This window comes from Apodemus sylvaticus, chromosome 9, assembly GCF_947179515.1.
Source record: "Apodemus sylvaticus chromosome 9, mApoSyl1.1, whole genome shotgun sequence".
In the NCBI taxonomy this organism is placed as follows: domain Eukaryota; kingdom Metazoa; phylum Chordata; class Mammalia; order Rodentia; family Muridae; genus Apodemus; species Apodemus sylvaticus.
The window spans coordinates 85079611-85107473 of NC_067480.1; the positions used below are offsets into that span (position 1 = coordinate 85079611).

Here is a 27863-nt window from a genome sequence, read left to right on the forward strand (position 1 = left end):
CAGAAGGCACTGAACTCCATGTAATTGAAGTTACACAGTTATGAGCTTCTGTGTGAGTGCTAGGAACTGAACATGGGTTCTCTAGAAGAGCAGCCATTGCTCTAGGTCATGGTACTATCTCTGCAGCCCTTCTTTACAGAACAAATTTTCTCAAGGTGAGAAGAACTTTGTTTGGAAGCTTCATTCCTACAAAATTGGGGTTGTGCTCCCAGTCTCCTTTGACCTGAATTTTGTCTCCTGAGAGACTCTGCCAGTGTTTGACCAATAAGAAGTGGATGCTCTCAGCCAACCAATGGACTGAACACAGGGTCCCCAATGGAGGAGCTAGAGAAAAACACAAAGAGCTAAAGGGGTTTGCAGCCCCATAGGAGGAACAACATGAACCAACCAGACCCCTCAGAGCTCCTAGGGAATAAACTACCAACCAAAGAGTACACATGAAGGGACCCATGTCTCCAGTTGCATATGTAGCAGAGGATAGCCTTGTTGGACATCAAAGGGAAGAGAGGCCCTTGGTCCTGAGAAGGTTTGATGCCCTGGTATAGGGGATTGCCAGGACAAGAAAGTTGGAGTGGGTGGGTTGGTGAGCAGTGGGAGGATGAATGGAATAGGTGGTTTTTAGAGGGGAAACCAGGAAAGGAGATAACATTTGAAATATAAGTAAAGAAAATATCTAATAATAAAAGAAAAGAAAATATCCAATAAAAAGTAAAAGCTTAAAAAAGTGTTAAATATTTTCTGAACTCTTGATTTCACTTGAAATCAATCAAACATATATGCAATTAATAGCATGGGTGATTCTTTTAACCTTTTATTTTTTAGCTGTAATGCTCAATATTGTTGTATGTTTAACTGTTGTGACTACATTTTCTCTAGGGACATTTATTTCAGTCTTCTCCAGAAATTTCTATTTTTATTCCATTGTGTATTTCTAAATTTATCATACATTTCTCAATTGTTCTGACATTTGAAAGTCCTAGAACTTATCAGTTACACATAACATATGCAAGGCAATATCTGGTGTACGATGATACAACCTGTCAAATTTTCAAATGAAATAAAATTCAAAGATGTTTCCAGAGGAAGCATAATAAACTTGATTAAATGTTCTTCTTTGGGGTGTGCTTGAGACAGCTGTGTATTTGAGAATATATACCTCCTCAGATTATATCCCTGACTTCTAAAGGAGAGAATTGTGTGGATCCTCATAAACCCCCCGGAGCACCAATACCAGAAGCTGAAGATTGCTTGCAGTGTCAGGGATTCATTATCAGAGCCTGAATATTGAGCTGCATGGCTCATGGGTCCCATAACCGGGATTCTTTTCATTCTTTGTTCTTCTAATTGAAAAAAGAGTTTAACAATTGAACTGAAATTGAAGATTTTGTTTGCTTGAATGCTCCCTCTTTCTGACTACAGTGCCTTTAATTCTATTTTATTTTTATTTCTGACAGACTGTATTTGTATAAACTACACCTAGATAGTTTTCAAGTGAGAATTTAGATTTTTTTGTAGATGTATCCACATAGATGTTCAGAGAAGGGGCAAAAATCCACCAGGTAAAAAACTTAATTATCACATAGAGCTTGAATTGCCTTGATAGCAGATTGACTTGATCGTATAGAGTTGTGCTTTGTTTTCTACATTTATTCCCAGTAGAGCTAAACACAAACATGAAAAGCCTGGCTAACAGAAATGTTTGCTTGGTTGTTGTATCATATAGAATAACCTGTTCAAATACGTTGGCCACAAAATATACGTGTTTTCTAAGCTTACTTAGGATGGAAGGTTGCCACTAGCAACAGACAAGCAGTGGACCTTGCTTAGACTGAGCTACAGTAGACTAAATGTTTTGCTCTCCCCAAGACTATATTGACATTCTAATAACCATGTGATGTTTGTAGAGGTGGCTCCCTGGGAGGGGATTAGATCACATTGGGTGGATTTTTACCCCTTCCACTATGTAAGGAGAGAGAGAGGGAGAGAGAGAGAGAGAGAGAAACAGAGAGAGAGAAAGAGAGAGAGAGAGAGAGAGAGAGAGAGAGAGAGAGAGAAGGAGATACAGAGGGAGATAGACACAGAGACAGAGACAGAAAGACAGAGTGAAACAAAAAATGGGTCATCAAGAGACAAGCATCTCACATTACCTTGATCTTGGACTTGTCAATGCCCAGAATTGTATGAGATAAATTGTGCTTATTTAAACCACTCTCTCTCCCTCTTCTGACTCTCTTCTGACTTTATTATAGAACCCCTAGGAGACTGAGACAGGAGTATACATATATCAGTACACATAAGGACATAAGGATCTTGTCATGTGTGGAGGAGATAACTCATTAGGGAAAATGGCCATTCTGATGACAACAGAACCTCTTTTCAATGTGTAAAAATAGATAGTCTAAGATTACTAGTTACCTAAAAATCTGATAATGAACATCAAAAGCAAGCTGTCAGTGAAACTGGAGTTTACAGAATCACATGATAACCTAGACAAGCTTGAAAGAGATAGAAAGATGATTTGGACTGAGATGGATTATGCAATAAAAAGCCAAATGTTAAAACAGAAACTCCAAGGAGAAATATCTGTCATCAAGCAGCCAATCAAATGTTGTGTTTCCTACAGACTACACTTGGACAGATGGTTGTTGCCTCTTCCATGCTCACCTTCTGGTTCCCGGGGAAAAGTGGTTTTTAGAGAGGTCAAAATATTTCATTTGAAAAAAAAATGAACCGCATGCACAAGTGACACAAGTCTGACAACATCTAAAACGTGTATGAAGGATGTCTTCTGCTTAGCTGGCTTTTATGAGACTCTCCAGGACCACCTGCCTTGTCCATGCTACCAAACTGGGGAAAATCAAGTTGGTAAATAGTGTTCTTTTTATGGCTTCTTCTAGGCTGTGGGAAGGCCTCTGTGATTTAGTACACCTTTCCATTCTTACTGCCGGTGTCCAGGTTTACAATATTACCTTGTGGATTTAGCATCAAGAGTCAGTGTTTCTGACTCTCCAAAGTAAGCAAGATGAATTATTTACCATCCAGGAAGCCTTTGCTGCCTTCCTGGTGCTGAGCCTCCCACAACCAGCAGGATTTACAATTGAAATCAGTTTTCAATCTCAACAGGAGTACAATGTTGACAAGTGGTCAAACCTAGAGAGGTTTTCTCAGTGAAAAAGACATACTTGAGTATTTTTCCATTATTTTCACTGGACATGCTAGAAATTCTGCAGAGATTGGTGTCTGGCCTCCTGGTAGGCAATACCCTCTGAGACCACTGACAAAGATGACTGACCATACAGGGAAAATGAGAGATTTAAATTAGGGACCAGAAACACTTTCCTGATGGTCTGTTTTGTGGAAGGAGCAGGATCTGTGGGAATGGATTCCCTCAGAGTTCAAAGGATGAGAATGGAAGGGCTCAGCAGGGGGCTATTTCACACCTCAGAGAACATTTGGCAGACTCTTCTGATTGGTTTTAGCTTGTTCCAAGTTGGGGCAGAAAGGAAATACTATCAGCATCTAATGGGAAGAACCAGAGACCCTGCTAGATTTCCCTCAGAGGGAGACTTTTCTGGTTCTAAAAATCAATAAAGGCTAGGCAACCCTAACCTGAATAAAGAGTTCACACAGTATTAGAGATGACTTAAATAGAGGCACACCTGAAGTTCTTGAGGCAAACATCTACTTGAAAGCTTTCTATGGTTCGCTCATTCACTGACCATAGTTTCACAAAATAAAATCAGCCTCCTGTTGTGTCTACCAAAGATGAAAACACTGCCTTACCCCCGCCCCAAAGGATGCTGTAAGGATTGCTCCCCGACCAACATGGTTTCCTTTGACTTTTCTCTCTTGATTTTGGAACCAGTTCAAATCCCCCTTCATCCTAAAGGCCTTCGGGAATAGTAAAATGATCCTTGCCCACTAACCTCTCTATAGCAGTAGACACTATAGATAGTACAGCAATGTCTGCTTCCCTCATTGGGCAATTATTGTATTTTAGAGCCATTGTATCTATGTGACAGATGGGTAAATTAGACTGTAAATTCCTTGCTGTTTGGGTGTCATATTGGCTTAGCAGCACACAACCCATTATTACCCTGCACAAAGGAAAAACTCCATAACTGTTAGTCAGCATACCTTCAAAAATGATGGACACCTCCAGATGTGGTTTCCAATATCTCTGAGTGACACAAAGAAGTGTTCACAAAGCTACATCAAATACACTCTTGTTTTTAATGGCTAATTTTTAATACTACAAAGTCACGGTGGACTCTGATTTCTGGCTTTCATAGAGTGAGACATCAGCCTGACTTGTTAGAATAAAAAAGAATTATTTAAGGTCTTTCTATATTGTTAATGGAAAGAGGAACAATAAAATATCATAATAAAGAGAAATGGTTTTATAATAATGAAGTGCCCTGTTATTAGTCAGGTTTATTAGTTCTGTGGACGAGTATTCCAAGTAAAGTGATGGAAATTCGATCAATTAAATAGGGTGCACATAAATTTCACTTAATAAAACTGATTAAATTACTTCTGGAAAAGGGGCTATAGGGAACATAGTTTTATTAGTTCTAGGGGTGAGAGAGTTTAATGATCTGGTGAATACTTTTCAGTTTCTAATTTGAGTTTCCTACAAAACCATTCGAGATATCTAGAGTTGGTGCGAGCAGCCCATAGAAAAACTGAGAGACTGATATCCTGACCCAAGTCTAGAAATGACAAGAGTAAATAACATTCCTGGCTCCATCCACTTTGAATAGACCTTGATAAATTACTTAACTCTTTGTGCCATAGTTTCCCATTATTAAAAATAAGAATATGGTGATTAGAGAAAACTAAGTTGCGTACTTATCTAGAAGAGGGCATGAAACAAATAACATAGAGTATTTGGCCCACAGGACCATATACTGCCATTCCACAGTAAAGGTGTAATGTGGGCCTGCATCATACATGACTTAATGGATATTTCTGCCTTTAAAGTATTCAATGAAAGAGACTCACTACCTATAGTCTCACTGTGCTTGCATTAAAGCATGCAAGTATTTATCTGTAACAGTGAACTGAATTCCAGAGACTTGTTAAAAATAGAACTGAGTCATATCACAGTCAAGTAAGAATGTCTGTGTTTCCTACCTGTGATGACTGGTTATTTAATGGAGTACTCAGAACATTGCATACAAGCAATCTATATGAGCATCTGCACATTTGTTTTCATTTGTGTTTTTAATACAGATGCACAGAGCCTTATGATTTGTAAACATTAATTCTCTGAAAAATACATTGCAAATACTTTCAGTTAGTAAGATGTGATATTTTTGGTAGAAAATTATTAGCCATATTTTTTTAAAAAGGCTTAAAGTGACCTTTTATTAAAAGTATGGAAATGATTCTTTTTTTTTTGAGTGGGGATAAAATGATGATTTTACCATTCAAGTGGACATTTGGAAATGGTTTTGGAACCAGGTATTATGCTAAAAATATATGCCTTATGCTCCGTCCTTTTTAAAAATGCTCAAACTTGAAGCTTTGTGGTTTCTCTACCCCCATCACAAATGCTTCATAATTTATGAAAGACATATTGCATCCATGTTTCAATTTAGAGAGTTAAGGGATTTCCCCATAATGTGGGAGAAAGTGCAAAGTTTGGGTGATTTGGGGGAGCTCACAGACAGCTTCAGAAACAATCTTCTAGCCATGTCCCGTGCATGACTAATATCCTTTGTGCTTTTCATCTTCGTATATCCCTAAGAACTTTCTATTTTGTATTCATCTTTATATCTTTAAAATTATTGAGATTTTTATGCTGACTTCATAACCAGAGAGACTGATGACAGCAAAATATTTTCTTGTTTACAGGGAACAGATTTCCACTGACCTCAATTTTAATGAATGCATTTTTGAAAGGAAAACATTAATTTCCAATGGAAAAAAAGCCTCTCAGAGTGATTATTCCCACCAGCTATACCCTTTCATAAAAACCAATTTGACTATAAAGCTCTTGAGGAAGTTGAAATTCAAGATGCATCAGCTCTATGTTTCTCAGAGTTCTGGATTATTCTGGATTAACCTCGGACCTGTTTTACTCAGCATTCCAGATCATTCTGGATTAGGCTCTTACACTGGAGCTCCTGAGCTGAGTTGCTAAACTCCCATTTAGCATTTTCCTGACTAGACTGTGTATTTCTGGAAAAAAGCCTATAACTTACAGTTATAGCCAGACTCTAGCATGGAATACAGAATGTCTAACAGTGTAAGCATAGAATAAATCTCTAGTCAGAAAGGCTATTCATTGAAACAAACGCAGTGGCAGGAAAGTTCAGAGCAGGGGGAAATATCTGATTGCCTTATAAGGACAAAATACCACACGCGTTTAAGCCTTAGTCGACTCAGCATTGTGCCGAACTTAAAAGCTTCCTCCTTGAAGTGCCGAAATTAAGGTGAGCAAGAGGCTAAGGCTGAGGACCCCGTGTAATAGAATCTCCCGGCACACAGGAGAGTGATGAGAAAATACAATCACAAGTTCCAACAAGTAGAAGATCGTTCAAGAAAGAAATGCATCGTTTGCAGAAAAGCAGATCTCTCCAGAGACCATTTCATCATGGGATGTAAACCAAACTCGCAAAGACAAGCATCACATGCTTTCGCTCATATGTGGAGTTTAGACAAAGGACAGTAGGAATAAAAACTCCTTATTAACTATATGGAGGTGAGAAAAGGGAGAGACTGTAGAATGAGAGAGGACAGTATGGGGGTGCATATCATCAAACAATAAAGCCATTATTCTAGGAAAACAATATGGTTATGATCACGGTCCTTCTCTCTACTGGAGAAAGAATAATTAGAAATCCTTGCTTTAAATAAATATGATGAATAATTTCCTCGTAGAGAGATACATGCTAGTGAGACAATAGTGAAGGACTTTTACACATAGTTGAAAAACTATGATGCCAATGTTTTTTCAAGCAATCCTAGCTACTTAATATTCTGAAAGTGTAGCCCAGAGAAAAGGATATGTATATTTCTACAAAATATAGTATGGATTTGGATCCAGATTCATTAAGTGAGTTTTGTCATTTTTGTCAAAAATAAGGTACTTTAACGTTAAGGTCTGCCATGCCCAACACCTGCCTTGCACCCCACACTGCTCAGCTTTTCTGGCTAAGCATCCGATCCCTCCTGTATCAAGTGATTTAGAACTCTCATTTAAAAATAATAAGGGAGGGAGGTTGTGATTTGTGAGTCCTTTGGAAAGCTAATGGAAAGGCTTTGTAGTGACTCAAAGAAAGCACTTAGATTGCTATGTAGTGGAAGTACTTTAAATATTCATTACAGTTTAATGAACATACTTCTTCTTTAATTAGGTATCCTGGTGATGCTGTTTTAAGATGGGTTGACGTGCAACCACGAGCCTTCCGGTGACGCCTCCTGGAGAAGCCAGGACACATTCATGCATTTGCTACACATTTCAAACCAGAAGGGCACTGAGGTAAGAATTCTATGATTATTGTCACAGGTAAGGAGGGAAAAGGAAAGATGTGTAAATTTGTTGAAGATTTTCTACTAAATCCTGTTTAAATAGAAATTGGAGCCACTTCTTTTTTTTTCTTCTACTTTGAAACAGGGTCTCATATACTCCAGGTTCGCTATGCACATACATGCATTGTTGGAGCTTGTAAAGTACATACATGCATCACTATTCCTTGCTATGTATATAGGGTGACTTTGAATTTCTGCTCCTCCCACCCTTACTCCCAAGTGCTAGAGTTATAGACACACACAAGCATGCTTGTGTGGTGCTGGGGATGATCCCCAGGACTTTGTGCTTATTAGCTAAGTGTGTTCCCAACTGAGCTTCACTCTTGTCCCATTTAAATTCGTACTATGAAGCGTCCTGTACTCAAAGTGGAAATTAAAAATGCTAAGAGACAATTCATCTAACCTTTCACTGGACAGATAGTTCTTTATCTCCTATCATAGTGGCGAAAGCACTGGTTGAGAGCGGACAGTATTTGTAGATTTGTTTCTAAGTGGCAGACCCTAGTCACCTCAGGCTCTGTATGGCTTAGATGATCTTGATTTAAGTTGGGGAGCTAATAGCAATTAAATAAAAGCCAAAGGTTTGCTTCAAGTTATGGTATTATTATTGCCATGAACTTCAAGAGTTATCATACTTGCATATACCACCATGGTAGTACATATTTACCATATAACCACAGTTTTTAAAAATTAATCTCCTTGGCTCTGCTACTGCATGAGAAACACAGAGGTGGACACTCTCAACCAGCCATTGAACTGAGGACAGGGTCCCCAATGGAGGAGTTAGAGAAAGGACCCAAGGAACCGAAGGGATTTGCAGCCCCATAGGAGGAACAACGATATGAGCCACGCAGTACTCCCAGAGCTCCGAGGGACAAAATCTTCAACCAGATATTCTACATTGTGTTACCCATGTCTCCAGATGCATAGGCATCAGAGGATGGCCTTGTTAGACACCAAAGGGAGGAGAGACCCTTGGTCCTGGAAAGACTTGATGCCATAGTGTAGAGGAATACCAGGACAGGGAAGCAGGGAGAGGGTTGATTGGGGAAGGAGAGATGGCTTATGGGATTTTTGGGGGAGGGGAGAACCAGGAAAGGGAACAACATTTGAAATGTAAATAAATAATATATTTAATAAAAATGTGAAAAAATAAATATTTCTTACCAATTGAAAAAATTTAATCTCCTTGTATAAATCTATTAAGTAAGCATGTCTTTAATAGTACAAATGATCTAATTTCCCGGCGATAAGCAAGTCAGGACATCTTTGGTGCATAAGAGATTTGATTAAGATGTCCTGTGTTTTTCAGGCACTTTCAGATTAGGTAAGTACAGAAGAGGATAAAGTCACCTCCATTAGACACACAGATCCTCTGCAGGCAGCTTACCTAGAAGCGAAGGGGTACCACTATGTTCAGGGAATTCATTCCCCTTTTTGAAACCCCAAGATTGACATAAAGCTTAGTTTCTGCAGGAGTATCACGGACCCTCACTAATGCTTCTTCCCCTTCACCCTACTTTTAGCTTTTCAAGACAGAATTTCTTGAGGCTGTCTTCAGGCTGTCTGGGTACTCTTGTTCATCAGGCTGGCCTCAAGCTCACAGAGGTCTGCTTGCTTCCCCGACCCCACCCCCACCCCGAGTGCTGAGTATAATGGTGTGCATCACCACTGCCCAGCTCACTAATGCTTCTTGTTCTCTCACTTTGTCTGCTAAGGAGCTGGACAAAACGTCAGAGTCTTGGTTAGGTCTAAGTTTCCCAATCTGGTTGTCTGCTAGAATCATTTCAGTATTTATGAGAAAACCAGTGTCAGCCCTTTCTCCATAGATTCTTACTTAATGGACCCAGGGAAAGGCTATAGGCATTGGGTTACTGAAGAGTGTCTGAAGTGTTTCTCTGGAGAATTATTGAGTTTCACCCAGGTAGTGAAAACTAACTCTTGGTTTGATAAGAGGACCACAAGGTCCTCTTAGAGGCTTAATCATGGATGTGGTCCTTAAGACTGTATAGCATTTCAAGCTGGCTTATGAATAACTTAGGTCCTCCAAATTTCCATCAAAGGTTTCTTCTGAGATAATGCTACCCTAGAGTCCATTGACCTATATTTATATTTCACGTTCACAAAAGTTACACTTACAAAAGCAGCTTTCTAAGTCATATAGAAAGTGATCTATATCTGGGGCTCCTAACAATGAGCCAGAATGTGTTGCTTTCTTTCTTATGCCTGTTAAGGATGAAAAAAAAAAGAGAGAGAGACACAGACGTGTTCTACAGCGAGTATTAGTACTGCCAACTGAACATTTGCGCAATTAATAAGACAATAGTACAAATACCTTTACATAACTATGGAAATAAATAGGATCAAACAGGTGTCCACATTATAACAACTATATTGTATTGCTAAAACTCGATTTTTAGAAATTGGCTTGGTGAATGGGATGGCGAATGGGATGGTGAATGGCTTTTCATTTGGCTCCCTTACATTCCCGTGATATTGTCATTTCAAGTTTATGTTAATAAAACATTAAAGATGTCCTCTGCCATATATGTGCCAGAGGAGGCCTCAGATTAGCCAGTGATACTCTTTGGTTGGTGGCTTAGGGAAGATGGAGTGAAGAACTCTTAGGAGTGGGGACCAGGAGGGAGGCAACCTTTGCGATGTAAATAAATAAAATAATTAATTAAAAATGTTAAAGCTGATGAAGAAAGTGCTAGGTGTTAGGAGTTCAACAGAAGGGTGGGTATTAGTGAAGATTAATTTTGTTTTTTACACAGAAGGAAGGAAGGACAAAGATGTTGAGTAACACATTCAAATGTACACAATGTTAAAGATGGAATCGAACCTAACTTTGCTTGATTTTTTTTTCCTTCAGTATTTTAGATACTACTCTGGGAGTGTGGGTGTGGTGGTGCATGACAATGGTTACTACACTCATGGAAAGAGGAAAATTGAAAGTTCAAGGCCATTCTCTATACCATAATCAGTTGCAGGCTAGGCTGGACTATAAGACTCCAATTCACACAAACAAGCAAACAAAAAAATTTAGGAGAAGGATTCAATTTTTAATTGGTTCCCTATTTTAATTGGTGAAGACAAAGGCTTGGCTCAATAAAAGCAATTGCTTCTTTAAAGTACATTGTTAGATTACTAAGGAATTCTAACAACTTTAAGGCCTTCAGTAAACAGTCAAGGTACTGAGCCCAGGAAAAGTTAGGAAGTGATTATCACCTAACAGAGTAGCTATTAATTACTAAACTATTCTACCAGGGGCTTGCCTGATAGAAAAATAACATCAATGCAGAAAGGAAACTAGCTCTGAGAGTATAAAACTTAAATATCATTTAGAAACAAGACACTCTGACAAGATATTTTTTAGAGAATGTGGTGTCTAGTTTCACAACCTAGAAGAAATCCACTTCCTTAGAAAATACCCTTTAAAATAATAAAAAGTGGTTGAAAGAATGAGATGAAAACAAGTGTCAGGTTGCTAATTTTAGCTTTTTGTGCCACTCCCTGAGAGAGGGTGTACTATCTATGAAAGGGGGTCATGAAACTAGTTCAGATGCTGACCTTTTCTCCGGCGCCCAGGGAGCTCTAACAAGGTGTCTGTCCCCAAGGCTACTTCCTCTGTCCTTGTTACCTTCTTACGGTTCCTATAGCCTCTGTCCTTGTGACCTGTTATGCAGTCTGTGCTTCATCTATCCAAGCCCGTGGGCTATGAAGATCATACTGTACATTTATATAGTTTTCATGCATTTACATACATTCTCATTGTATGGGAAGGCAAGTCCTGGTGGGAGAGAAATGAGAAGCTGGGCTTTTGCCATGAGCAATGAGTGCCTGAGAGGCTGTGCATTGAATGTTAGGATAGTACTGCAAAGGATGATAAAGACTATTAAACAGTTCCAGGGATCCAAATCCATAGTCAACGAGAATCTCCTTTTTACTTTATTGTATGAAATATTTCTTATATACATGTAAGACTGTCTTTCAATAATGCGTAGAAGCTACACATATGAGCAAGATATGACTTCTAACCTTAAGACATTTTCAGTCCCAAGGAAAGGAAGACTCATTTTAAATGGTACATGTACTTATTACTAATGTTAAGATGCTCAGAGCATGAATCATCGTTGTTTTGGTAAAAGGTTTCATTCATAGGCTGGGTACCCAGCCTCTAGTTAAAATGTAGGCTTGTGGGCACTGAATATTTCTAGCCTCCAGATTCTCTCTCTATATGCCTGTCATATATTTCCCACTAGCCAATCTTTCTTTTAAATCATTTTCATCTTCTCATAGTTAAAACATGTGATAAAGAGGTATTTTGGCTAAGTGGGATTTTCACTCAGTAGAATCTCTGAGAATTAGTAGAATAATAAATGTAATGGGTTTTCTGAGGCCATATTAAAAGTGACTTAAAATTCGATTGCTCACTTTCCAACTGAATAGGACTTTGGTCTTTTCAGAGTTTTCTATGTGCATTTCTGGAGTTTTTTGGAATATTTTTCATTTATTTCCAGCTACATTTTCCTTTCTAGTTCCCTGGATGGTGATCACCAATAAAAATGGGGCTGGCAAAAAAACAAAAACAAAACACAAACAAAGAAAAGAAAAGGAGAAGATAAATCAGTTCTTTATCTGAACCAATGGGAAGGTTCAGAGTGGCCTACTCTCTTACAATGCCAGGAATAAAGAAAAGCAGGGCCTGCTTCTGTTTTCATAACAGGAACTTCAGCTCCTGCTGAAGAAAGAGTTGGTCCTGGCAACCCAGTACCCCAAACATGGTTCTACAAATTCAACCAGCATGGCACTTACCCTAAGTGTCTATTAGGTTTTTCTCTAAAATTTAATACATCTTTGTGCGTTTTTATTTGCTAAATTTGGAAACTCTATCTAATGTTATATCCATGTATTATTCTTTCCAGTCTTTCTGGAGTTGAAGCCACATAGGTGGATGAGAAAGTCTCTCTCTCTCTCTCTCTCTCTCTCTCTCTCTCTCTCTCTCTCTCACACACACACACACACACACACTCTTCGCTTTCCTAAATCTAAAACTATGCTGTTTGCTCTTTGTGTATCTTGCAATCACTCAAGAAGGTCATTTTCAATGATCTTTAGGTAGAATCTTTTCTCTTTAGAACTTGCTCATAGCTGCAGGATGTTAGCTTGACTGGAATGAGCTTTCTTCCTGTTTTAGTATAACCTTCCCTCAGGGCTTACCGTGGGAACTTCCATTTCACTAGATCCTTCCAGGCAAATTAATTTATATAAAGAGGTTTCCTAACCCTATTAGTGCACTAGGCACATACAGAGTCACTTTAAAGCCATAATGCAAATTAGACAGAGATGAGAACTCCCAAAAGTACATAAACGTGCTTTATGCATCTAAATATCCTAGCAATGGTCCATGGGAGGGGGTGGGGGCGGGTAGATGGCAAGGGACTTAGCATTTCAGAGGCATGTAGAATTTTAACCCTGTGAAAGTAAGACAGTCCAGTCAAAAGAAACAGTTTGAGTGAAGTAAGAAAAACAGAGAAGTTGGATCGCTTTGCTTTCTTGCTGCCGTATGATTCAATATGATATGATACTACAAGTGAGGCTGGAAGTGTCACTACAGAGAGTTCTCAGTAGGCATAGCCAGGAGATGGTAGTTTCTTTTATAGCAGACTCTCTTGTGTGTTGCTTAAGTGAAAATACATTTTTTTGAGTGGCATAGAACCACGTTACACAGGCTAGATTGTCTGTGAAGTCAGGAACATAAAAGCTGAGACAGAAGTACAACAGTCAAAAGGCAATGAAGAGCAAAGGTGGCGGCCATGAATATGAAGAGGAAAAGAAGCTTGAGAAGGAGATGTTGGTCCGCAACCTTGGTGATCTCATATAGACTCTAGAGGAGAGTTTTAAGGCCACAGTGTCCTGGACACTCCTGGGTGAATAGCCCATTACCTCGGGAGATAAGGCCAATACACAGTACTTTTATAAGCTGTAAAAAAATATCCTGATACTTTTAGGGTTTGAGCCTCAGCTTCAGAGTTTCATCAAAGTCAGAGTTTGGGTAAGTGGCAAAATGACAAGACCATGATAAAAGTCACACGTATGAATGACTACAGCAGCTCTTTGGATGGATGAGAATACCAAAAGAAGAATGAAAGAGAACGTAGCAAAAATCATAATATGAAAACTATACAGCAAAATGAGGCTTTATGGTGCAAAGAGCCATAATATTGCAGGAGACAGAAACTGGCAGTGTGGCTGAGGCTAGCTCTGCTGAAATGTCCTAAGAATGGTGCCCCAAGGTGTTTTCAGACCTAGGTGCCCACAACAGCTTAGGTCTGACATGCTCCTTTCCTAGCTTTCTCATTCTCAGTCAAAGGTCACATTCAGAATGATGAGCTCCAGATCTGCAGAGCGAAAGGCACAGGAACGCTCTGTCACCCTTCACTTCCTAGGGCAATAGCGAGGCCTACAGTCAGAGAGAGCTACTGTAAACTTTTAGAGAAGAAACCAAGAGGGTTATTTCTTTTGAAAATTGCTTCCTGAGAAAGTCAGTTAGCAAACTCTACCTGCCTTCAGGATAAGGATGGTGCTTGCTAAGAGTTTACAGTGGACCCAGAACTTTCCTCTGGAAGTCCACTATGCCTCTTCTTCTCTGAATTGTGCTTCTTAGAAGAGAAGCATTAGCATCTCTGGGAACTTGCTAAACATGCAATCTCAACTTGTTCCCGATCTCTGATGCAGAAGATACATCTTTTACAATAGCCCCAGGTGACATCTATACTTTCTGAGACACTCATAAAGGTACTCCCAACTCAGTTTATATATTTAATACCAAGACGCATGGGTTAGTATGTGGAAACTGAGTTTATAACTGCTATGTTATAAACAGGCTAAAATGGACCTCAAGTCATAATTTTAATGAAGGTAGAATTGGGACGTATACCTAGATACTCTTGGGGTCCACAAACCCATCTCAAGAAATTATAAATATGTCCCTAACACCATCTTAGTTGTTACTTTGTAACTTCCAGCCATGGAGGTGGTTTTTATTCAGTGTTTGTAGAGTGCTATGATTTCCCAATCAAGTATTTGTCTCTACCATCTACGCTACCCTTTTCATGTGAACTCCGTTACAGTTCGCAGTTTAGCTCGCAGCCATTTCTTCAGAAAGCAGTTTTTAACGCCACAGGACTTGATACCTACGTTTACAGTGTCATGTATTTTTCACCCATGGTAATCTGTAATTATGAACTATATGTGTAATGCTGTCTCTCTCAGGCAGCTAAGACCACATCTGGTTGACTTCCTGCTAAACTCACAGTGGGCAACCCAGTGCCCGACACTGGGCAGACACAGTATTTACCTGAGTGAACGTATATTTGAATAGCTTTGGATTTTATCCACATGATATAATACATAGCTCACCCACATCAGTGTGTTTAGTACGAACTATCAGAATCAAGCGAGATTATTCTCTAAGCCATTGAAAGATCCTGTTACTCGAAGGTTAGCATAAAGTTTGATGCTAAATTCTAAACATCTAAGGACTAATTCTAATTCTAAACACCTGCCCAAAATACCCAGATCTTCATCAGGGGCGTTCTGAAACTTTGAGAATGTTTGAAACACATTTCTGGCTTTCCAGGACCGAAAGCCTTAAATAAACACAGAATCCCTGGCCATTGCAGAAATCCGTTTTCTCAAGTTCCTTGTGTAAAATGGCACTCTGTATTTACAGAACATACCCACATCTTCCTGAGTATTTTCTTATCCGTCCTTTTTATTTATATGCTTTAGATAATCTCTAGAATACTTAAATAGCTAACACAGTGTAGGTGCTACATAAATAGATAACCCACGTGGTTTAGGGAATAGTGAAAGTAAAAGCCTGCCAGTGTGTAGTAAGTAGGGTTACACCCGATGGTTCTCCATCAGTGCTTGGGTAAATCTACAACTTCTGAACTCAGAGAGCTCACTCTGCCTGCAGCTTTTGTGGCAGCAGGGACGAGTCAGAGGATCATAGGTGAGACCTCTTCCTGTGCAGGGAGCTCCTGAGAGGAGACCTGGCTGTTCCAATCCATATCCTTTATCTAAGCACTTCTTTTTTTTGAGTTCTGCTCATTAAGAACCTTTCAGGGTCCTGGATTTCTCAGCACATCAGAAAAATGAGTCTTGATTTTGTTGAGGAACTCATAATAATCCCACCTGAAAGCTCACAGATTACCATACCCCATTAACAGCACATTCTGCTGTGATTTTATGTATCGCTTTTCGGTTCCCTTGGGTGGCGGTCTCTGATGCTGCTAATGTACAAAGCAGACAGGAGCTCAGCATTCAGCTGCAAACGAGCTTGCAAAACGCTCCTTCTGAAAAGGGTTAAATCTAATTCCAGCGTTTTCAGGGGTGGCTGAATGACGGTCATCAGCTTCACACTTCATCAAGTGACTGGCCCAAGCACACCCAATGGAGGCGAGGGTTTTTCAAGATAGAACAGTTACCCAATAACCTGCCACATGTTTCCTTGATGTTTTCCTCCACTACCTTATTTTTTGTTAATAATATTTTTCTGAAATAAATACTTGACAGTTGTGAATTAGAACTATTGAGGCCCACCTTGGGTCTAAGATCTCCAATTTCAAAGTACATACAGAAAAGAAATGGAAGTGTAATTCATGATTTGGGGTAGGGGTGGGGGGACCTAGACATTTACCATTTTCAGATGTCATCTTCAAAAATGTTAATATTGAACACACCCATAAATGTCTGAACACAACTACAATAGTCCTCATCATATGCTGATCAATTCTAAAATGGAAATAAATGCAATGTGTCCTAACCTGATGCAGTAGCCAGAGGGTTAAAAATGCCAGATGCTACTCAAATGTATTTTAAAGACTAGCTGTAATAAAAACTTTTAAAGTTGAAATGATGAAAGGAAGCACATTATCATATGCCTTAAAGTAGTAGAAAGGGGAAGGGAGGCTTCTTAAGGGAATGAGAGGCACATCTCTTCATACACATCCTTCAGATCACCCTGACTTCCAACCTCACTTCTATTACTAGCCTTTGGTGCCCTGAAACCTCAAGGAATGCCTCTTCAGACCAGTTGAAAGTAAGAAAATGCAGAAAAGGTTGTAGAAGAGCAACTGCTTGTTAAATAATCTTCCTTTAAAATACTGTATTAAGCAATGTGACTCAGACTCAGAAAGACAGGAATTGTATTCCTCTTACATGACAATTTTATAAGAGGGTGCAAATATATTATTACAGACTATGAAACTAGACAGGGGACTGAGAGCGGTCCTTGAGGGAGAGGAGTACAGCAGGCATGTGTGGCAGAGTAGGAAGGCGACTGCTTGTGGTGTAAGAGCACAAGTGGGTAAATGGGGCACAGGGGAGCAAAGCAGAGAGAAACATCTAAGTAAACCAATTTTTCTCGAAATGCAATAATGAAATCTAATATTTTGCATGCTTATTAAACTTATTCCTGAAAAAGCACAATGGATTAAAAACAGCAGCATGAAGAAGTATGTAGAAGCATAATTTAATTTGATTTAAAGTAGGTCTTTAGTGCAGCCAATGAGCAAGAGGCGGGCTCCAATACTTTGAGCATAATCTGTGTATGCATGGATTAGTGAACAAATACATTTTTGGTATGGTAGCTAGGATTCATGCACAGTAATTTGGTCAGGGACCCAGGGTCAGTGTTTTTCAATAGCATCATTCAAATCTACTGTAAATCCATTGAGATAACACACGCTATGCGCTATGCGTAGGAATGTTGCTTGACACCAATAAGAGAACTTTGCTGGCTGACAAGAATTCCTGCCATTTCTTGACCTGGCTCTCTCAATTTCCCATATAAAAAGTGCTGACACCTAAATGGATGGTGAGATCAGTCAGTCCCTAACTGGTCTTTTAAAGAATTGACACCGGAACCCAGGCCTCTCCTGAAATATTTCTGTTTGAAATGCATTGAAGTAGGACATGCTCTCTCACCAGTACTTCTCCCTCACACCCTTAGTGGCAGGGCAAGCCGAAGCTTCCTTGACACCTAAGACCTGGGCCCCAAACCTTGCTTTCAGCTTTCTCACTTTTAGCTGATCCTAGAGCCAAACTCTCTTTGTTCTGCACTGAGAGAAAAGGATAGCAAAGTCGAAGTCATGTGCCAATGAGGAATTTGCTAAACTTGTGGCAGCTGCCATGTTAGGTAGATAGCAGGTGTTTGCCCTGACTGGAGTCTCACTCTACCATCTTTTTATGTGCCAGCCATTCCTAGCCTGCAAGGGACATGGTATAAAAATGACTCTAAAAGTCTGCCACTTCTCCTCCTCCTGGTCCTCCTCCTACTGGTCCTCCTCCTCCTGGTCCTCCTCCTCTTGGTCCTCCTGCTCCTGCTCCTTCTTTTGTAAGAACAGCCAATATTAATTATTCTAGAGTACAATACGAGAACAGAGGATGGGAAGACCAATAACATGTTGTATTTAGGCTTTGGAGCCAGCCAGCCAGACTAAGGTATAATTCTGACCCTGAACATATATACTAGTTTGAAGAGCTAGAAGAAATCATTGGAGCAGCTTTGTCTTTCCCTGTGAAATGGGAGTGCCATTTATAAATGCATATAAAGTAAATGATACGCTGTGAAGATAACAACTGGAAACCTTTCCCAGACAAACATAATGTTTAATATGGTTGCAATTTTTCTACCATTGAAAGACAGAATTAGAAAGGTAAACTTAAATCAGAATATATGAAAATTTATGAATATATATATATATATATATATATATACATACATGTATATATGACCTGAGAATGAATTAAGGGTAGAATTCAAAAATGCTGACCACAGCTTTTCCAGTAGTTCCTCTTCCACAGTGATCAGAATGATACAATTAATTATAATATCTTCCAAAAATGGACATTGTACTTAAGAAGCTCTGTCTTCTGTTAACGATCAAGTGTGCCTATCTTGCTGCTATTTATAAATGTGATATACAGATGTAATGCTGGTTTTAAAATGTGTCCAGATGTGTGGAAGTTAGTGTAACATAAAGGGAAAGGTGTGCTTCAGAGACATCCAACCTGTGTGACTCCTTTCTAAGTGTGGGGAAGTAGCTGGGTTTGACGACCACTTTACCTGCTTTGTCTGTACTGCATCTGCTTCTATGGTCAGGAATTTGTGCTATGTGAGAATTGCCACTTCCACAGGTTAAAAAGTGAAATTATAATGACTTATCCGAGAAGCAGGGAAACATTATCTGTAGCCACCCAAGGTACCTACACGATAACTGAAACATTTATTAAAATCTAAAACAGCTCTTAAATACAGATTGTGAGTATCCATTTCATTTAAAAAAAAACAGAATGGTTTTAAAATATGTAAGAATTTTACTTAAAAACTCAGTCTGGCCACATTGTTCTACATTACCTAATGTAATAGATTAGCTGTTGCATCTGCTCATATATACATGTGTGTGTGTGTGTGTGTGTGTGTGTGTGAGAGAGAGAGAGAGAGAGAGAGAGAGAGAGAGAGAGAGAGAGACTTTTAAAGATAAGAGTATTTCAACTATTGAGGTAAAAGCACTTTAGAGAAATATTTAAAAAGTAGATATCTTCAAAATAGATATTTTGAAGATATGCTACAAAGATTAATAGTAATTTTGTGACATTGAATGAATGCATCAGTTGTTTAGGAAAATAGCCAATAGTTATTTGTGGTAAATATTGCCTTTATAGATGTATCAACATTGGGAGAAGAGAAAAGGATTGCATGAAAGAAATAAGACGACCCTTGTAATCTTTTGAGATTATTCCATAAAGATCAATACAAAGTAAAGATTATAAAATGTATAATAAAAAGGCAGAGTGTGTTTCCGACTTTGCAACTTTGTATGCATAGGTTTTGAAAAAGCCTGAATCAATGTGATTACCTCAGTAGCATTCTGGGCCAAGCCGTACTTTTCTCACATTGGGTATGTTTAATCTCCTAGGTGGATTTTTCCATTTTAGCCAATTTTATGTGACCCCAGTTTGTCTGGATCACATCATCGGGATTATTATGTTGACCAGATCTAAGCCATGCTGGGTTCAGGACGAGCCAGCTGTTTTAGTACCTTGACCACCCTAACTGGGGTCTTTAAACACTTCTCCCTGACATCATGCGTCTCTCAGGCCCACATAGTGCTCCTCTCAAGCTAAGTCATTGACAGTCCCAATTCACACTGTTCAGTAATGCTATCTATTTTGCTATTATCTTTAACTTGTGATTCTCCTCGGTTGGACTGTCCCAGTACAGAAGTTTTTCATATTGGACAGAAGTGGGGATACTGGTTAAATAGAGCAGAATAAAATTAATTAAAGAGCTAAAATCTACGTATGAAATTTCCCCTCTCATCTTTAACAACAATCTTGATAAAAAATTTGAGTACCAACATTACAGAGATATACTCTGACAGACATTGCCATGCATGAACTAAAGTTATTTGAAAACAACACCCAAACAAAAGAGAAGTCCATCTCATTTTGTTATTTGCGAGAAAGTTCTGTACCTGAGATGCCCAGAGTCTCTGTGGCAGAATTCTAGGTTTCTGTGGTACTTTTAAAATTGTATTTTATACTGCACGAGCACCTGCGAGATTATGTCTAGCTCTGAGAGGGTTTGTTGTTCACAGAAACCCCAATATGGCTTAAAGACCCACCACCACTGAAACCGTGAAGTTAGATCCAAACCAGCACATTTGAGGAAAAACTCATGATGGAATATTGATAAATAAGAACGTCAGTCCATATGTAACAGCTCTGTTCCTTCTATGGGTAGCAGACTAATTCTATTACTCAGCAAACTTTGCGTTGAATTACGTCATTCCTTATGATTACTCAGAGTCCTGCCTAATTGTCCATCAACCAACCAGTCAGTCAGGAGGTGTAGGTGGAAGATGTGTTAGGGGCCAGCATGGTGTCAGTTCAAGCATGCACTCAACATGTACAGGAGTTGTGGGGCTCCTGCACATAGATTGATTACCCTTGTCTTGGTGAATGAAAATGCTGACATCTCCTACCTTGAAACTGACTGTAAGAGCATTTATCCTGATGTTGAGTCCTTCATGCCTGGAAGACTACCCAGCACATCATACGGGCACAGCTAATAACTATTAGGTCAATCAAAGGAGTATACCACAGAGATTTGTATTACGAATGTCAAGATGATATTGCCCCACAAACAAAATGTCCATAGTTGCTGATTGGAGGGTGCTCTTCCTCTTGGAGAGTACAGCTGAATAAAAGCTATTGAGATCTGACTATAATGATGCACATTAATGACCTGCAACCTTGACTCACTTGGTAAAACAAACTGAGTACCACACAGCTGCAAATCTTTCTGTACGTGATTGACCCCGGGAAGAACTGGGTTAGAACTTCAGGGGAGAAAAGACCACCTCTCCACCACACCCTTTCCTTAGCAAGCGGTAATGGTGATGGCAAAGGACTGGGAAGATGGAAAACATGCTGCCCAACCACAGATACCCAACACGCTTCATCAGTGCATACACAGCAGGCAAGCCCCCCACTCAGGTCAAGCTAATGACGCATCTGTCTGCTTTCCCTAAACCTCAGAGGGCAGCTCACTGGCTAAGAACAAGGCCAACACCTGAATCACTGTAACCAAAGTACCAAACTCAAATATTGTCACTTATGTCAGGAAATGAGATATGTCTCTTAAAAGTCCTGAAGAAGTTATTTGGACTTTTATATACTGGTGAGCTGTTAAATCAATAAATGTGCATTTTGATATTCTATGGTGGCCTTTCTTGTTCTGTTCTAAGGGAGGACACACAAAATTTACTTCTTGAGAAACACCTGTCTGGAGAGTTCTCGGAGGCATAGCTTCTGAGCACACACAGCGTCAAGTGCACAAATGGTGCAGTGTGTCTTTTGGAAGTCACGTTTGTTCCTGAGACTTCAGTCACCTGCAGACTGCATGCCTCACTGGCTGCACCATTTCAGACCTGGCAGTGTAGAATGAGTTTAGGAATCTCACTGAGTGTCACATTTTTACTTGAGAGTCCAAACAGCAAACTCCATGTACTGTTGAAATGCCTTGTACTTTCTGCTGATTGTGGACTTTCCCCCTTCCTTTTGGTTACTTGGCAGCTATAACCAATCTTCTTTGGGTTTGGGATATTTTATGGGAAAGGAAGGGCGTACTAAGTTAAGTCAAGTATCCATTAAACACATATCCCTGTTTGGATTCATAGAAAACCCCCACTACCTTTGCTATGCAAACATCACACACACACACACACACACACACACACACACACACACACACACACACACACCGAGTTCCTGGAATCCCTGACACATTCATATCCCACAGGCATAACCATAGAGCAGCAAAATTCCATGACCATCCCAGTCAAGAATCAAACCAGGCTGAAGATGCAAAAAGGTGGAGATGATACCAAGTGGATGTGTAATCAGTAATAAGAAATACATTGAACCCCGTTATGAAAAGAAATACCCCAGTTGTTCAGAACCCCCTCCCCCTTCCATCCACTGATTTATTAACCCTGAACAAAGATGTAACTGCAGGGTCTCAGAAACTTTTGTTTTTCTTTTTCTTTTGTTTTTGGCATTTGATTTGCCTTTGAATTTCTTCTTATCTAGTTATACTATTCATTGCCCATTTTCTTTGCTCGGTTTCCCATCATTTCCATTCCACCCCTCCCGAAATGAAAGAAGCCTTAGCTTCTGAGTCTTAAGGATGAGACCTCTGCATTTTCTTTGCTTGTTTAGGGCAAGAAATGAAGTGCCGCCTCTTTTAAGTGGCTGAAGCATGCAGGAGGAGCATACCTTTAATTTAGTGTTGGGATACCTTACTTGCACCCTGGCTGTTGTCTTATTGGAGACGGCAGCCTGCCTGAGATCCTCTAGCACTGAAATAATATCATCCAGCACGCATTTCTTATCCTGATTTCTCAACACACACAGATGGGAAAAAGTATAATTATAGCCCTTGTGGTTCACCTTCATTTCCATCACGGCTCGGTGGGTCTGCAGAATCCCCTCAGCCTGGAGCAAAATATTGTCCCCGGGTGGGGAGAGGAGGATCACCCTGCCATACCTCCCAGGGGTGTGTAAGTCCGAATAGAGCTGGCTTTTGGACTGGTCCAGGGGGAAAAGGCTGCTGGCTAGGCTGCGCTCGATCTTGGCCAGGCTGTGGCTGGGAGCAACCAGGCGCTCCAGGTCGCCCTCGGTCTGGAAGCGGTTGAGCGCGCTGAGGCCGAAGGTGATGGTCAGGACTGCCGGCACGGTGAGGAAAAAGACCGGGTGCCGGCTCACGCATAAGCCCAGCCTGTGGCAGAATGACTGGAGCCCTCTGCGAAGCACCTGCCGCAGCATCCTCCACCAGATCCAGCTCGCAGGCGCTCCCGGCCGTCTTAAAAAGCACATGTGACATGTGTAAGCGCTGGGGCTACCCCTCTCTCCCCCATCCCATTCCCTCCAGGGATCAACCCCCCTTCCGTCCCCCCCCCTCTGCCGCCGCCTCCTCCCCGCCCCCTCCCCGCGCACACCCCGCAACCGCTCCGCCCGGTCTTCCCCGGGCCCCACCTCCATGCGCTCTTACTACTCTTTCAAACACTGCAGCAAGTTGCAGCAAGGCCGGCAAGTCTCGGGAGCGCGCGTGGGGGCCGGACGGCGGGCGCTGCGGGGAGTGGCGGGCCACCCTCCTCCCCCGGCGTCCCCGGCCTCCCCGCGCCCTAGCTGGCCACGCGCTGCCTCTCACCGCATGAGCCGCGTCCCCTCGCTCTAGCCCTTTTTCATGTCGCTGCTGCAGTCCCCCGGCCTCCCTCGCTGGAGGTGACGGCTCTGTGTGGAGCGTCCCACAGATGTGGATTTCCTCTCGGTCTCGATGGGGTTCGGTGTCTAACTGGGACCATGTGCCTCGCGGTGTTGTAAGAAGCAGACATGTGCCCCGTGGCGCGGAGAGAGGGCGGGAGTGGAAGAAGGGGGGGTGGTGGTGGTGGTGGCAGCGAAGCTTTTCTCTTTTTAAGATGCTGACAGTTATTTTTAGAGTTTTGTTTTCCTTGTCCTCCCGGCTGGAATGAATGGGAGACGTAAAAGGGTGAAGGTGCTGCTGGCCCATTGGAGCAGGGGCCATGAGAACCTAGGAGGGAGTGGCTCCACGCCTCCTCCAGGGGGCAGATTTCAAGCTCCTCTTAATGCCCCATGCCCTCGAAATCTGTTTTTTGGCCAAAGAAAAAGGAGCAGAGAGGATGATGCTGCACTTTTAACACTCCACAAAGCATGCAAGGGCTTTCCTTGCAACACTTTCCAGGCTGTCTGGCCACCCACTGGTCCCCTGAGGTGAGGCCTGACAGAGACCCCAGGCTATGCTGGCTGCTGGGGCTCTCCAGATCCCTTTCTTGCTCTGGACTTTGGGAAGGAAACATTTGGTGTGTGTGTGTGTGTGTGTGTGTGTGTGTGAGTGTGTGTTCGCATGTGTGCCAGGAAGTGTGGCTACTTCCTAAGTGTTACACACGTGTTCTCTGAGGAATCAGGACCTAACACTGGCTTCTGCCTCCTCTCTCTGTATCTTCCCCTACCTTCCTGCTCTCTTCCCCCCTCCCTGCACAACTCCTTCCCCATCCCTGTCTGACAGAAGAAAATTAGCCTAAACTATATGTCCTGAAGTGTCTGCCAGACTCAGTGGACAGTTTCACCTAAAGAAAGGGGGGGGGGTAGGTGGGAAGGGGGCAACATCCTGCAGATCTTGCAGAAAAACCAATTCAGTGTCCATCATAGAGAAAGAAAACTCCCACATGCCCTGAAGTGTGCAGGCCAGGACCTCCCACCAGCAGACCAGATCAATTTCAAACATGCATGTGTAATTTTAAACTTGCTGGGGTATTCATAATTTCCTGTGTGGGAAAAATACACAACAAAGTAAACACAAAGAAGACGAAGAAATCCTGAGAACAAATTGTGCAATTAGATTGTGAACTGATTTTCCCAGTTCAGAATGACTTCCATAAAGAAGACAGAGTCTCAATGGATGCGTTGTGCTCATTTTTTTTTTAGTAACAACCAGGGACCCATTTTCCATTAGATGCTTAGAGGGGTGCACATCCCAGCACACAAACAGCTAACAGGCTCATCTTCTAAGGAGATACTTTATTTATTCATTTATTTTTCTTTATTAGGAGTGATCTCTCAGCTAAGGCAGCAAATAAAAAAAAATGCCTAGTTAAGGAGTAAAGATACCATTTATGGACCAGGATCTATAGGATTGTGTAAAAAAAGATTACATAAAGATTCCAGTTTTATAAAACTAAAGATTATCTTGATATCTCTATAGGGAAATAGCTTCTGAATTATCCTTGGTGGCTCAGCAGGCAGTCCAAGCTATGACCTTCTTTACATCTAAGGCCTTTCTAACTTTCTAGGAAGGTCATTCTACTGTTAGACCGCCACCTGTGTTCAGCTGAATTCCATGTGCTTGCGCACACATTTTCTCCTTCAGTGGGAAGCCTTTTTTGGTTTTCAACTATCAGATTATAATATTTAAAATGTGTTCCTTTGGTGCCGCAGGATCCAATACTTTGGGCCTTATAGCAGGGTTGGAGAGATAGCTCAGGGGCTAAGAGAAATTGACATTGCAGAAGACCTGGGTTTGGTTTCCAGCACCCATCTGGTGGCTCGCAACCATCCTTAATTCTGGTTCCATAGAAGCCATTACCCTCTTCCGACCTCCACAGGTACCAGGTGCACACGCATGAATAAACACACAGGCATATTCACTCAGAAACACATCTTAAATAATATGTATTAAATATCAACAATTTTCTTCAGTAGCTTTATTATATTAAATATACTTGGTCATATTCTTTGTATGAAATTTTCTAAGAAACTGTCTTAAAAGTACCATAGTAAGATTTGGAAATGGGCTCTGTTGAATAAGTTCCCTATTCCATTTTGTAGACAAGGACCCAAGAGAGTAAGGAGATTAGGGGATTTCCAGGTGACTCGGAGAATAATCACGAAGGCTGGGACTGGTATCTGGGTATTTTATGTTTTGGTGAAGCATACTGTTCTCAGCAGTAGACATCCATGTCACACCTCACAATACACAAGTGTGCCACAATTATTTCATCCCAGATTTCTCTTTGCACTTCCTTAATTTCTGTGCCTAATAGATCTATCATAATCAGGGTGGAAAAGGTTACAGTATATAACTGACTAAAAATATAAAGTATATTGGTTTGCTAAAATGAATGACTTATAGATACACATCATATCGAATTATAATTCATGGGCATACAGTCCCCCACTGTTAAGTGAAAATTACATCCAGTGTGAAGTCACCTGAAAAGGCACATGCACAGATGAAAGATAAAAGTGGCATTAAAATAACTCTATTTATAATTTGATGATCAGACTGAGAGTGACAAAACTAAAATGGCTCAATTTTAGACACTTTGTAGAAAGTTCTAGAAAGTACAGGACATTGAATCTAACCATTGTATGACTTCTTCCATGATTAATATATTAGTACAGCATATTTGATATAGTTACTGAACCAACTTCGATTCACTATTAATTGAATAAGCACTTATTCAGATCTCCTCAATTTCTAGCTCATGTTTCTCTTCTGTCCCAGGATCCTGCCTGCAAATTCACACTGTGTTTAGTGGTGATGTATCCCTTGGCCTCTTTCAGTTGTAATGGTGTCTTGCTTTTGATTGATGTCTTGGAAAGTTTTGAGGAGAATTTATGGGGTCCTTCTAGAAATTTTCCCTAATGGGAATTAAGAGGTGTTTTTCTCAAGAAGAGTTGGAGTTTAATGAAAGAAGAACATAGTGGTGAAATGCCAGTTTCGCATCATGTCAAGGGTGTGCTCTGCCAACGTGACTCTTAATGTGAACCCAACTGCTTGCCTGACCTGAAGCAATGTTTATTAGCTTTCTTCATTGTGAAACTAATCATATTCCATACTATATTTTTAAGAAGGGAATTCCTACATGCATCTACATTAGAGGACTAGAGAGCTAGTTCTGCTTCCTTCTGCCTTGGAATTGGGTCTGCAAATCCTTTGAAATTCTGTGTAGGATACAGGTCTATTTTATATTACTCTTCTATTTGCCTCAATATAAACCCATAGATATTTCTTTATACTTTGCATTACAATTGTAAACAGTTTGATTAGTTCAATTATTCTGAGGTTGGCTCTTGACCACACTTTGAGATGCCCCCTTTGCTCCCATATCCACTTGACATACCTTATTCATATGGGGACCCTTTTTCTCTCTTTCAGAAAAGCATTCATAATTTCACAAGGTGTTCCAGCCTAACCTTATGTCTTTTCATAACTGGTCCTAAAATTAGCAACCTTTTCTAGAGGTCTTGATGGTTTTTGTTTTTGCTTCTGTTGTCTTAAGAATCATATCAGAAACAAAGGTTTGGCTGTTTGCTTTCGGATGATCATTCTTTTTAGCCTCTCTCAGTAGACAGAGCTGGATATATGTATATACACATCGTACACACATGTTCTTTGTTACTATGTTAAATTAATCATTTATATTAACATAAAAGGGTTTACATTGATGCGTCCTGCCAAAATATAGTGCCAAACAGACCACTGAAGTTGTGTTTCTTGCTAATTTGTGACCTGAATTACACAGTAAAAAAAAAAGCCTGGCTTTTGAGGTGATTTTCAAACTGCTCTTTAAAAAATATGATAAAATGTATCAATTCTTACTAGTAAAAAATGTTTACAAGAAGAAAGAGCCTAGTTTTTCCTAATTTTGATACTTTTGAGAACTTAACATTAAAAACTACTAGGGACTTATTAGAAAGACAAATTGTATGCTAAGACAGAAGAATGTCACAAATGATCAACCTATACAAAGCTGATCTTCACCAAAACATCAGTGGATGTCAGTCACATGATAATTCTTACAAGCATGGCTTAAAAATTAGTCTTAGGAAGAAGCTAAAAGCAATTGTATTTAGGGCCATATTAGTAACAAAACAACAATCAATAATGTTTAATTCACACAGCTTTCATTTTTTAATGTGTTGGTCAATATCAGTTTTCAAGACTTAGAGCCAATTTGAAATCTATGTGGTGGTTTCTTTGTGGAAAGGCCGCCAGGGGACACAGAATATTTCCTAAACCCACTTCCTGGTTGTTCTAGGTGAGATACTCTGATTCTCAGATGCTCACTTTTCCTTCTTTGTAAACCTGAATCCCATTAACCCAGTTACTCAGGATGAACACTCACCAGAATGCTGCAGGTCTGCTGAGCTAATCCTGTAAC

At 40.4% G+C, this 27863-nt stretch overlaps 1 protein-coding gene across 2 annotated transcripts in view; it reads right to left on the reverse strand.

Moving 5' to 3' along the window:
- The window catches only part of Ptchd4 (patched domain containing 4), a 207058-nt gene extending 184063 nt beyond the window's left edge, over positions 1-22995 (reverse strand). Inside the window, exon 1 of one of the 2 annotated variants that reach the window (XM_052193210.1) lies at positions 22570-22995. In XM_052193210.1, coding sequence (XP_052049170.1) covers positions 22570-22995 — 426 coding nt within the window. Of the gene's footprint in view, positions 1-22395 lie in introns of both variants that reach the window. The other variant, XM_052193209.1, reaches the window with a different exon arrangement.
- Between the last annotated feature and the right edge of the window lie 4868 nt (positions 22996-27863).